Source organism: Cucumis sativus, chromosome 3 (genome assembly GCF_000004075.3).
Source record: "Cucumis sativus cultivar 9930 chromosome 3, Cucumber_9930_V3, whole genome shotgun sequence".
Lineage (NCBI taxonomy): Eukaryota > Viridiplantae > Streptophyta > Magnoliopsida > Cucurbitales > Cucurbitaceae > Cucumis > Cucumis sativus.
In genome coordinates, this window is record NC_026657.2 from 40,647,282 (window position 1) to 40,660,371 (window position 13,090).

The window sequence follows — 13,090 nt, forward strand, 5'->3', positions numbered from 1 at the left end:
AAGAATATTAGACATTTTTAAAGTTCATACCTATTTGATACAAAATTAAAATGTTAATATCCTAAAAAATTAGAGACCAAATATTCAATAATCAAATTTAATAATGATCGAAAATCTTCGGATTGGGAAATACTTGAAAGGGAAAAAAAAGGAAAAAACTATTTTCAAGAAACTTTCCGAATTAAAAATAGATTTTTAGTTTATAAAGTATGTATTAAATATAATAAACCATTAACATCTCCGGATCCATGGCGCAATGGTAGCGCGTCTGACTCCAGATCAGAAGGTTGCGTGTTCGATTCACGTTGGGTTCAATTTCCATAAATTTTAAATATTTTTACTTCATTCACATTTTTCTACTACACTTTGGATGATATTATTGCCCAAATTGCTTCAATCATCTTCACAAACTTCCCAAAAAGATCACTTCTGTCATGGCCATGGTTAGTACTATACACACACTTCTCTATGACTGATTGATGTAAAAAGAAAAAGTGTACCCAATATATTTTTTATATATATTTTGAATAGTCTTCTTCTTTTTAAAACTTTGTGAGTGGGCAAAAGAGGAGCTATTGGATATTCATTTTCCTTTGTCCCTATATTTCAACTCCCCACCATGGCAATTAAAATTTTCTCATATAGAGATCATCTTCATATGCAAATATATGTCCACCATCGATATCATTCACAATTCAATTCCTTTTTGTTTATAACCTATTAAACACGAGTGCAAACTTTTGTCTTTTTAACACACCTCTGCTCTAATCAAAATCAATTAACTATATTCTTTTTTATTAAAGAAATCAACACCAATCAATTAAACCGAACTACTCGCTGAACAATTCTAAAAGGGAGTGAAAGCTATAACAATGTGAACAATTTTGTTCTCCTCTTCAAAAGTAAAGAAGATATCAGGTTAATTAACTAAAAAAACTGAATGAAATAATTAAATGGGTGTATATTTTTTTTGGGTAAGAAAGTAGAATTTCTGTATTTTTGATATATATATTAAACTTTTGTTCTAATGAAATTTCATAACCTACAATATTTTACACAAAAGAGAACCCATATATGTCCCTAGACTCCATAGATATAGAGTGTCAAAAGGGAAAGGATAAATAAAATTAAAGGTATTGATCATTTTGAGCAAATTTAAGAAATAAAAAGTAGTGGTCATGTGTGTGTTAGAAAGTCAACTTTCACCTATCAAAGCACTTGTATATCCAGCTTGCTTTGTTGGATTGTTGAATTCACATTATTGTTATTATTGTTATTGTTGTTGGTCACTTCACCAACCCTATTATTATTCACCTCCATAATAATCTCCTCAGCTTTGTAAGTTGAATGAACACCATACACTACATAGAATAAGGTTATCAAGCATGACCATATTGCAAATCTTTGAAATGACAGCATCCTCAATGTGGTCATCAGGAACACATTAAGGAATATCGATGTCGCAGCTGGCCATGGCATGTACGGCACCGACCACGCATCGCTCGAGTTGTGGCTTGGAAATTTGTAGTGAAAGAAGGTAATGATAAAGATTGTCGATACACTGAAGAACAAAAGACCCGGCCACCATTGTTGGTTGAGTTTCCATGATAGGGAGAAACCGATGGCCGAACAGGAAAGGAGGAGAAGGAAGAGGAGAATACGAGACGGGGGATGTTTGCTTACCATGGCGTATCGACGATAGATGGTTGCATTTGCTACTAGGTAAAACACCATGAGTGTCCCAATTGAAATCATTTCAATCACTATGTAAAGCTCAGTAAAGAGTGCAATTGAAGCTGTACAAAGTCCTATACAAATAGACAGAAGAGAGATTTGCATTAATTACAAGAGCTTGATTGAAATATAATTAACATGCATTTTGATCTTTACACTCATTATACTTAATTCTACCAACTTTGCTTGCTTTTCCACAACTATTTTATTCAAATACCTTCTATTTTCTGCTTTGGCTTAAGTTTTGGTGGTATGTATTTTAAAATATTTATTTTGATCCCTACCCACTTTAAAATTTGTTTCACTTTAGTTCTTGCATCCATAATTTTTTTCATTCATTTGGTCTTTAACTTTTAAAGAGTAACTATTTGAAAACAAAAGAGTTAGAAGAAAAAGATTTAGGTGTCTGACAACTAAGCTGAAGTTCTATTGATCACGTGATATACTAGATATAATGAAGTAAATTAAAAAATAGTATTGGATATTAAAAAGAACGAAACAACCACTTTGAAATTAAGAATAAAGGAAGTTATAGAGAATGGAGTATTAATGTATATTACCCAAAAAGAGAGTGGCATTCAATGGAGTGCCAGTTGAAGGATGAACCTTGGCTAGCCAAGAAGGGACTAACCTAGCCCTCCCAATAGCGCAAAGGTATCTTGCTTGTCCCAACATAGCCACAAGAAGAGAAGCCACAATTCCTAAGCTTGCTCCACCACCTATTAAATTGCTTGCCCACTTCCAACCAATCCTTTGAAAAGCTATTGAAAATGCTGCTTTCTCTGATATCTATATATATAACACACACACATATATATATACTCATTATTATTATATTATAAATGACGACCCAATTGGAGGAAGGGAACTATTTCCTCCTAGTCACAATCCATTAACAATTAATTAGGATTATATTGTTGATTTATATAGTAATCATTTGCTACATATATATTATTGATATTGAATTATTATTACCTACCTGATTGTAAGGGAGCATAAGTGAGAGAGACAAAGCCATGAGACAATAGAGAGCAGAAGTAATAATAACAGAACCCACTATGCCAATTGGAAGGCTTTTTGTAGGGTTTTGTATTTCTTCAGCAAGTGTTGAAGCTGAATCATAGCCTATATAGCTGAAGTAAACAATAGCTGCACCATCCAATACACCTTTAACTCCAAAAGGAGCTACTCCATCAGGCTTTACTAAATTCTTCGCACTTCCTTTGTACATCCCACAACCAATTATAAACCCAAAGAATATCACATGGAATATTGTCATTATTAGGTTTAATGTTGAACTCTCCTTTGTACTGCCAAAAAAAAAAAAAAGAAAAAGTACTTTTTTCAATTAGAATATATATCACATGGAAAATTATTAATTATAACAGAACCCACATAGCTATTAATTATTATAAGGTGTGAATTATAAATGAAAGAGAATAATAAAAACCTGTGGCAAAGACAAAGAGTGAGAAGAAGAATGAGACCCACAGCAGGAAAATCCAACATATTGTAACCATTCAACAAACCATGAACTTCCACTCTCCATGCATTTGGTTCACTTTCTCCAAATGCAACACATAAATATTCTGTAAAACTTCTTGCCACTGCAGCATTTGACAACACATATTCCATTATAATGTTGGCTCCAGCAAAATATCCCACGAACTCTCCTACAATATAAATATATACATAAATTAAAACATCAAACTATATATCACAAACTCTGAGATATACCATGTTGAAAATTTGTAATTCACATTACTAGGAATTTCAACTTTGTTGATGCTAATTAAACTTTCATGTATACCTTAAAGTTATGTATTAATTTAAATATACATATAATGACAGTTATAAAACGTAAATAAAAATAAAAAAGTAGGTAAATTTTTGTTAAAGTTATCAATTCTGGTTATTCAGTTAGTTGACTGAATTATATAGTAGTGTGAAGTTGACATTATTGATTGCTGATATGACCATACCGAAAGTGAGTCTTAAGTAACTGAAAGCGCCGCCAGCAGCTGAGACATGGACGGAGAATTCGGTGTAACATAGAGAGGAAAGAAGAGCGGATATTCCAGCTATAATATAGGACAAGAAAACCGCGGGGCCGGTGACGTGGAGGGCGACGGGGCCAGTAGTGACGAAGACGCCAACACCAAGCATTCCTCCGACGCCGAGAGCGACCAAATCGAACCACTTGAGCTTCCTCTTCATGTCAGCTCCTGACCTTTGCCTAACTTGGTTAAGTTCTTGATCAGGAGTCCATGTTGCTAGCATTCTCTTTCGTAGTCGGTGAGGCGTTTGGGACAACGAGTAGAGGTAGCGGCGGAGGAAGGTGGACGACACGGCAGTGGCCATGACGGCGGGAGATTTGGGGAATAAGAAGAAGAAGAAGAAGAAGAGTTTAATGTGAATGGAATAAAGGGGGGGTTAAACTTCTTCTTGATCTCTAACTATGGAGAGAAATGGAGGGTGAAAGGGAGCTTTTTAAATAAGTAATTGGGGGAGAGGATCTTGGACTTGGAGAATATTTTTGTAAATATTATGGAAAGTTATATTCTCTTTACTAATTATCGTTTTTTTTAAAAATCTTTTTAGTGAAATGTTGTTGAAATTTGGTAAATTATATTCAGATTTATTTATTTTCTAATTTAAATTTAAGTTAAAAACGTTTTTTAAAAGTGAAAAACATAATAAATATAATCAATTGGAAAACAACACTTTCTTGCTAGCCGCCACTAGGATTTATTTTGGGTTAAACTAAAAATATTGTTTATATTGATTAGGGTTTTTATTTTATTTATTATTATTTTAAAAAATTATCAAATAAGTGTGCGTCCTAAAATTCTTTTCATAATTATACACCTTTTAATTAATATAATTAATTTATAACACTTTTTTCCTATACAAAAATATTACAATCAAATCAATATTTTTCTCTAGGAATTTGAGCAATTTTCAAATTGCTTGTCTTTCTCTTTGTGTTTGAATAACTTATTTGAATAATTAACTTGAGTAAATTAACTAGAAATATAAGTTGGAACCTAAAACGAGTAATAAAAATAACTTTTGAAAACAAACCATTAATTTTCAACTGTGCTTCCCACATGTGATTTGAAAAGAAAAGAAAATAACTAAAAGAATCTATCTCTAAAACATTTTCACATCATAGCAAACAGGTCTAATGTCGCTTTTAGAATGAAGAAATCCAAATGAAAAAAGAAAAAGGGGGAAGTGGGGCATTGAGCATTACAACTGTTGCAATACCAACCATATATACATATATATATATATCTGAATTTTTGTGTTGAGGAATCAATGTCCTATTTATATTCTTAAGCTCCTTACCAAGTAATTTCTTTTTGGGGTTTAAATATATTTTGCTTTTAACAAAGCCTGGATGCTTGCTTATGTCTTCTGAGGATATGTATATATACACACACACACAAAGCTCTCTCTCTCTCTCTCTCTATATATATATATATATAAATTAAAGATTTTTGGGTCAAAAATCCCTTCTTCTTCACTCAATTGTGTAATAATGCATATTCTCTCCCTCTCAATTTCATTAATCAATGACCAAAAGCTGACTTCCAAAGGAACCTCTCTTTTGGGGTTCTCTTCAAATTCTCAAAAACTTTACATGGGTGCATGCCTTGTCATAGCGAGAGAGAGAGAGAGAGAGAGGAGAAAGAGATGTATATATGTTCCCTTCTGTTATATTTGTGTGGGAAAATGAAGCACTTTTCCACTGCGAGTGTACAATTATTTAGGATATATTTATTACAAATGACAATTAATTTGTGGACTATCATCTATATCGTTTGATTCTCTCTAGTGAATATAGAAATTTTAATTATTGGAACTGTTGATTAGACTCCTAGCTAGCTTTATTAATGATCATGCAACTTAATTAAAATTCGTTTTTGGGTTTAAGATGGATCCTTTTGACTTGTTGATTTTCTATAATTGACCTCTTCCACTTCTATTCATCTTCTAAAATTATGACATGCATGTTATTGATTAATTAAGATGCCAAAAGAAACACTTTTCCACCAGACAATATCCAAAACACAAGCAGTACATTGCAGTACCCAATAAATACAACATACAAATTTCTGAAACCAAAATCAAACATGGTTTGTCTGCTTCACTACTTTCACTATTATTGTATTTGCTAATTATCTTAATATTGTTTAAATTATTAGATTTGAAAACATTAAGAAGATGGGATATATAATAGCTAGGTAGGTGCCACCAGAATAGAAGCTTCACAGTTAATTTCCTCTATTTTTATTATATACTTTGGATGCAAATAATAAAAAGTTAGTGTATCCAAGAATCAAATCATTTGTCAGATGCAATTTATTGGTTAAAATTACTTGTAAAAGCATCTCGAATCTTGTCACTATTCATTGCTTCTGGGTTTATTAATTTTTTTTTTCATATTATGAGAGGTCAAGATTTCTTAGAACAGGTATGTGTTACTTTCCAAACTTCACAAGGTAATGTTTTCTTTTCCTTTTTCTTTTCATTCTTTTGTTTATATATATTTATATTCTTTATAAAGTTTTTAATTGGTATTACTTGTCTTAAACTGTGCTCATTTGATTTTGTTTTAAAATTGTGTTTATATTTCATATATTTCTATAATTTATTGTTCAAGAGACTAGGGAAAACATTCAGTTATATATCCTCCTAAACTAATATTTGTATTATCAATTTAATTCATTGACTTTGGTAAGTATACCAATTTATACCCTCAATTACTTGTGTGAAATTTATAATTGTAATGTTTAGATTTCTAATCTTTTATAATTGAATCAATTTAGATTTTTAGTCACAATTTCCTTTAAGATTTGGCTCCAGATAAACTATAATAGTTCATTATGTAAAACCAACATATATTTGGATAACTCTATGCACGTTAGAGATGAATTCATCTATTAATAATTTATAAAAGTTTAACAAAGGATCTAAATTGATTGGTTTATGAAAATTAGTAGTTTAATTAACTCAAATAATTATAAGTCTTACATGAGATTGATTGAACCATATTTGGAGGAGAGTGTTATAAATTGATATCACAAGTTGTTTTATACCTTTATGAGATATCACAAGTTGTAACATCTATAACTTTTAACAATTTTATTCTTTTTAAAGTTATTTAAAAAAGAAAAAGAAAAAGAGCAATGTATAAACTCATTTCGACCCAATGAAAATGTCTGGGTGGTGTAGTTGGTTATCACGCTAGTCTCACACACTAGAGGTCCCCGGTTCGAACCCGGGCTCAGACATAGTTTTATCTTTTAAAAAACTCATTTCAACCCATTGAAAGTAATAATAATAGTAAAAAATTTAATGATCGAAACCCTAATCTCTAACAAAAGGACATGAAAAGGAATTATGGGTACCATAGTTCTAAGTTTAGAATAAAAAAGTGGAGACTAACTTAGCTTCTGTAAAATAGAGATATAGTATTGGATTCATTCTCATCCACTATAAGGAATCATATAATAGCATTTTAATTTCCCAAAGGTTATAATACATAGGATTGTATTTATTTTTGTCACACACCCTAACATTTGACATTTTTTTAGAAAGGTTGTCCAAGAATTTTAAACAATCAAAAACAGAAAAATGTCTGTAAGTGTTCGTCTAATTTTACTGAGTTTAATAATCTAGTACTGTTATGTTTTTGGGTTAGATCCATTTAAACCCTAACAAAACATTTAAAAATGATAAAGTGATGATGAGTGTGTGGATGGATTTAAAGCACTCAAGAATGGATGAATGAATGGAGTGAGTGTTAGAGACTGAGTGGTGTGTTTTTGGGGTTTCTTTTCTTGGGTAGATGCTAAGCTATTACCCCCACGCTTTCAAAGGCAAATCATGACAGTATATATGTGCCATGTGAGGTGAAGTGAGGTTAGGCTCATATATTATACATCAATAAAATGAAAAAAGAAAAGAAAAATAAGTTGATTAAAAAGCTTTTTTTCACATGGTTTAACCTAAAAAGAAAGAAAGGAGGTGGTGGAAAACACTTAGAACGTTCAAAGATAATTGGGACAATTAACTTGTACTACTTGAATTCTTGTAAAATCGATCGTCACATTCTCGTCTCATAAAAATATGTGTTTATATACATTGCTGAAAACAAAAATTAAATTAATATATGAGTTAGTGTCCTAAACACCCTTTTGATTTAAGCAAATATAACAATTACAACCATATTAATAATAAATTAAGAACATAATAATGAAGAATGACTGACTTTGGTTTCAATCATATATAATCCCAACAAAATCTTTTATGGATCAAACTATTTATGGGAAAAGTTGTACAGTTTCTAATGCTAAATCTACCATTAATTACTATGAATCATTTTTCTTCCCAAGTCCACATCAAAAATTACTATTATCATCTTCCCAAGGTCAAACTATTTTTTCAACGTAAACTATTGTTGTTCCAAATATATGTTAAAATTGAACTTATATTTAAAAAATTACAAACAAAATAAAGCAAATTAATTAGAAAAAGTTTTCAAAATTAATTAGAGAGAACGTGTGGACAAATTAATAATATAAATTATTATTAACAACTATTCTAGATAACCATAGTCCCAATTACTTCTTGGCTCTATTGGAACTATAGTTCTTTTAGAAAGTAATTCAACCATTCATAATCATGATCATACCATTTTCCTATCAATTTTTTATAAGAAAGTCAAACTTTATTTGATTAAAAATGAGGTAAGAGATGTTTTAAGACCATTAAATTTTAAAGCATAACTGTAATCTAACCAAAATTACCATGATAATTAACTTCTTGATATAATTAACACCATATGATTGACATTCACCATCTTTAATTAAAACTTGGATTTGATTTTAATTTATTCCATATTATTAGAAGGTTACACTTACAAACTTACAAACTTTAGTTTATGTATTCACTCTTGTTTTTAGCATGTTAATGTCAATGAAGTTGATACAAAAACTCAAAAATCTTACGGATAAAACAGTAATAATTTTTAAGAATTCAAAATTTAGTTAAGAACTAATTAACCAATATTGCAAAAAGAAAAGAAGTATTATTATTATTTTTGGAAAAATGAGAAGTAAAAATGTATTGTGGATTTAGAATCTTAAAGGGTAATATATAAATCACAGAGTGTGGGCATATTGATGATCAGAGAATAATAAGAAAAGAAAAGTTTTGAGTGTGATTGGTGGGTTAAGTAATTGCCACTCTCAACTCTCAAGAGGATATGGAAGTGCCCAAAAACTTTGGCTTTATATCTATATATATATATACCTATAGTTTTATTATTATTATTTTCCAAGTTTTTCTCCCCAAGTGGGTCATTAATTTCAATTTTATTCATTCACCTCATTATTCCTCCTTCATAATTAGTGAATGCTTATGAGCCATTAATTAACTACTCATAATTTTGCTTTAATGGGTTTATGAGCAATTCTTTTTATGATTCAAAAACAATTTTCTTTGGATTTTTTTCAAATATATAACAAAATAATTGAAATGATTAACAAGCCTTATATATTTGCATCCTACAAATATTCTTTTTAAAATTTATCTATTTAGGTTAGTTAATTTAGTTTATTATCTAATCCCTTATAAGTCTTGTTAAGATGCAAAATCAAATATTAAAAGGTACTTATTTAATTTTTTTAAAAATTTTTTGCTCATAGACCTTTTATTAGACCAAGGAATTAAAAAGTTAAGGTACCTATTATAATTTTTCTAAGCTTCTTAATATATTTAACTTAAATTTGAAAGGTTGTAATTTAATCTAATTTTCTTTTAAGAAAAACTAATAATAATCATATATTATTTCCATTGAAGTTGAATCTAAATTGAATTTGGTGATTGTAATCTCAAATGAAAATATTAATCTTTGCAACTTATTTGATTGATCATAACCCTTGAAAGCATATACGTTTAATTTGAAAGCAAAAGCAAAAGCAGAAGATATATTATTTCATATACACATATTAGTTTTTAGAGAGATATGTTATTTCATTTATCTGATCTTCACTTTATTATGGTTTGTAGGAAGAAAAGAGGAAGGTATCAATCAATATTTTGAGTATTGAATTTATAATAATAATGAACAATTGATCTCCACATATTCTAATTATTGGTTGGTTTTTCTTTTAAATAAAAGAAAACTATATGGAATATAATTATCAATAATGAACATAAAACAAAGGTTCGGATTGAGACAGAATTAGAGAGAATTATTATCATTATTATTATTATTTTAAAAGTCACCAAACAAATTTAGGTCTTCCAACTTTATAATATTTCATTTAATATGTCTTTGAAATTTCAGTTTTTATATTTAATAGTGCTTCAATTTTTTGAAAAAAAATATAAAAATCAGAATTCATTTGAATTTCAATGGTGTCTAAAGGTTGTTAATTAAAATAAAATTTAAAATTAGACTTAATTTATTAGACAATTTAATTACAATTTAAAATGTGACATGTCATTACTTAGTAATTTAACATAGGTAAAATTAAAATTAATTAGATTAATAAATATACCATCTCTCTTTAGGGTCTTACTAGCTACTACTTAATTTGATAATAATATGATCAATATGGACCATAATGATTGTTAATGTATTTAATTAAGATTAAAAAAGAATAAAAGTAAATCTAGCAAAAAAGGTTTGACATTACCATATCAATTATATACTAATTTCCCCACCACTCTCTAAATTCATCAAAGGATCCTAAGGTTTGGTATAGGAAAGCTATATGGTTTAAGCATTTTTAGGGTAATATTCTTTCTCACAACCAAAACCCATACAAATATTTTCTTTTCATCACCATCCTATTATTTATTAATACAAACAAAACAAACCAACACAGCTTAAATTAGCCTTAAATTATGTATATTAGTAGATGACACTTAATTAAATATTATGTTTAATTGAAAACAATTGATCAAACTAAACAATACACGTTAATGTATGTGTAAACGAGTAATTTGTGATTTGAACCTTCCTAAAAGTAGTATAATTTAGTATTTAGACATTGATTTGGAACGATTTTGTTCTTATATTTTAAATTTGAATTAGACCGATAAGTGTTTATAGTTTTAAATTTGAAATAAGTAATAATTTTAAAATTAGAAGTCGGCCTTTGATTAATGGAAAAGACAAAAGCAAAGGGAAGAAAAGGTAGCGAGAAAAGGAATTTCAATAATCCCACAGCTCTTAGGCTTTGCAAAAATCTATTGATATTATTAATAATTTTAATTTGTTCTCCTATGAATAATGCTCTTCATGAATCAATGTGAAGATCCCACTTTTAGCTTTGGAAATCTTTATGTAAAAATCTATATAATATAATTTATCAACTTATTTTTTTTTCCCTTTTTCTTTTACTCAAATATTGGTTTTAAGTCAAGTGGGATGGTGCTATTTTTCTTAATTATTATTGGCTTTTTAGTGGAGAGAATTCATTCAATATATATTCCTAATTAATTAGTCATATGTAGCACTTTTAACACAAGAAGTGAGACCAAAGGTTTGATAATCCATTTATTTGAGACCACATCTCATCAAGATAATTAGTTGGTTTATATCATAAACAAAATTAGAATTATCTAATTGGATTATCCTATTTTCTTACAATAATTTTCTTCAAACTAGTGTTTAATGTTTTTAAAAGTTAATTATCAAACGGGATTTCAATTTTCAATTTTATATATATACCCACGACATTTTGTTTTTGTCTCATCTTATAACTCTTTAAAAAATAGAACAACTACTAATAAAAGCATCTAGTAATAAGCTTAGCAATGTATAGGTTTGTACTTTTATTAATCTAAATACTAGTTAGCACATAAAACTAGTTCATTTCTCTAACTTCAAAATGTAATTTAGATCGAATTAGGTTATGTATACTCTTAAAATTAGTTAAGATATAGTTTGAAACAAGAGATTAGAAACAACATTGATTGAAAGAAAAAAGAGTTCGATGAGCAATAACACAACGACACACCATCCAAACCTTAAAATTGAAAAAGGGAAGAGAAAAGAATTTGTATTAAGAGGGACTTTTATGGCACCAATAATAGCTTTAGTGAAAGATAATCCTTAAATAAATGAAAAGATTAGTAACTTTACCCAATGTAAAGCAAAAGATAATGTTTATTATTAAAGAATTCCCATTTGGGAAAGGCTAAATTACAAAATGGGAAGAGGGTTCTTCAACACAAAAGGAAAATGAGAAGTGGGAAGAATTCTAAACAAATAAATTAAAGTAATAAGTAATAAGTAATTTAAAATAAGTGGAAGAAAATGGGTCGGTTTAGCATTTTTAATTTCCATATTCCCATCCTTTTTTTTAATTTTAATTACTCTAACATAATTAAATTTACTTTTGTTTTACTAAATTTTTTAGTCTTCAAATAATTTTGTATATATATATATATAAAATTAAATAAGTACATTCCTTTTGTCAAATAATTCATTAAAAATTTACTTTAAAAAACTAATTTCTTAAAAGTAAAATTTAGGCTCAAATAGAATATATGATAGTTGGAATATTTGAAAGTGTGTTTAGAGATAAATAAAAGAAATGAATAGAAAGTTTAGGGAATAAAATAAGATTTAAATTATACATATCTTCATGTACAATACTCATAAATTGTTTTTCTAATACGTTAATTGATTAACACAAGATTATCAATAAATTATTAAGAAGATAATTTTGTTCTTGTTTGTAAAGTGTTTTTGGATTGATCAATGTATTAAAACCTCACTTCTTCTTCTGTATCACCAAATGGATTTCAAAAGGTTTTGGTGGGTATGAGATTCTTAATTAAATTTTGTTGTGGGCTTCAAATTTATTGCCAAATTATTAACTCTAATGTATGTGTGGGTCCAAATTAATATATCTCTATATATAAATCTTCACATTTGGATGCCTAAGAACCAAATCTTCCACATAAATTTATATATAAATCCACTTTACAACCTATATATGTTTGTTTAATATCAATGATTATAAATTAACTTAAACTAAAATTAACTTGAAAAAGATGTAAGAAAAGAGTTATGGGCTTGTATGGGCCCAAGGGTCCAATACATTGGGCTTGGATTCAGCATAACTAAGCTCCCTCTTTACAAAATTAATTAGACTCTTAATCTTTAATTTTATATGAACATAAATAGAATATGTTTGAGGTTAATTCTAGATTTATTTCTTTGAGACCTCAAATTAAGCCAATTATTGGGGGTTGTTTTCATGGATATATCCACCAAACCCACATACCCTATAAGTCCCCACTTTGTAATAATTCAATCCCACAC

The 13,090-nt window shown here is 28.6% G+C and overlaps 1 protein-coding gene and 2 non-coding genes across 3 annotated transcripts; 2 read left to right on the forward strand and 1 right to left on the reverse strand.

The window, feature by feature from the left end:
• The first annotated feature begins 242 nt into the window (after positions 1-242).
• TRNAW-CCA lies at positions 243-314 on the forward strand. The gene has a single exon. It is a non-coding gene; the product is annotated as a tRNA-Trp (tRNA).
• A 650-nt stretch (positions 315-964) lies between these two features.
• Positions 965-4,205, reverse strand: LOC101215784 (cationic amino acid transporter 6, chloroplastic). Its single transcript, XM_011654388.2, has 5 exons — positions 3,717-4,205; positions 3,185-3,407; positions 2,714-3,044; positions 2,295-2,523; positions 965-1,808 (listed from the first exon to the last, which is right to left on the reverse strand). Exons 1-5 carry the CDS (start codon positions 4,093-4,095, stop codon positions 1,210-1,212), a joined length of 1,761 nt encoding a protein of 586 aa, XP_011652690.1. The 5' UTR covers positions 4,096-4,205; the 3' UTR covers positions 965-1,209.
• A 2,755-nt stretch (positions 4,206-6,960) lies between these two features.
• On the forward strand, positions 6,961-7,034 carry TRNAV-CAC. The gene has a single exon. It is a non-coding gene; the product is annotated as a tRNA-Val (tRNA).
• The last annotated feature ends 6,056 nt before the right edge of the window (positions 7,035-13,090 follow it).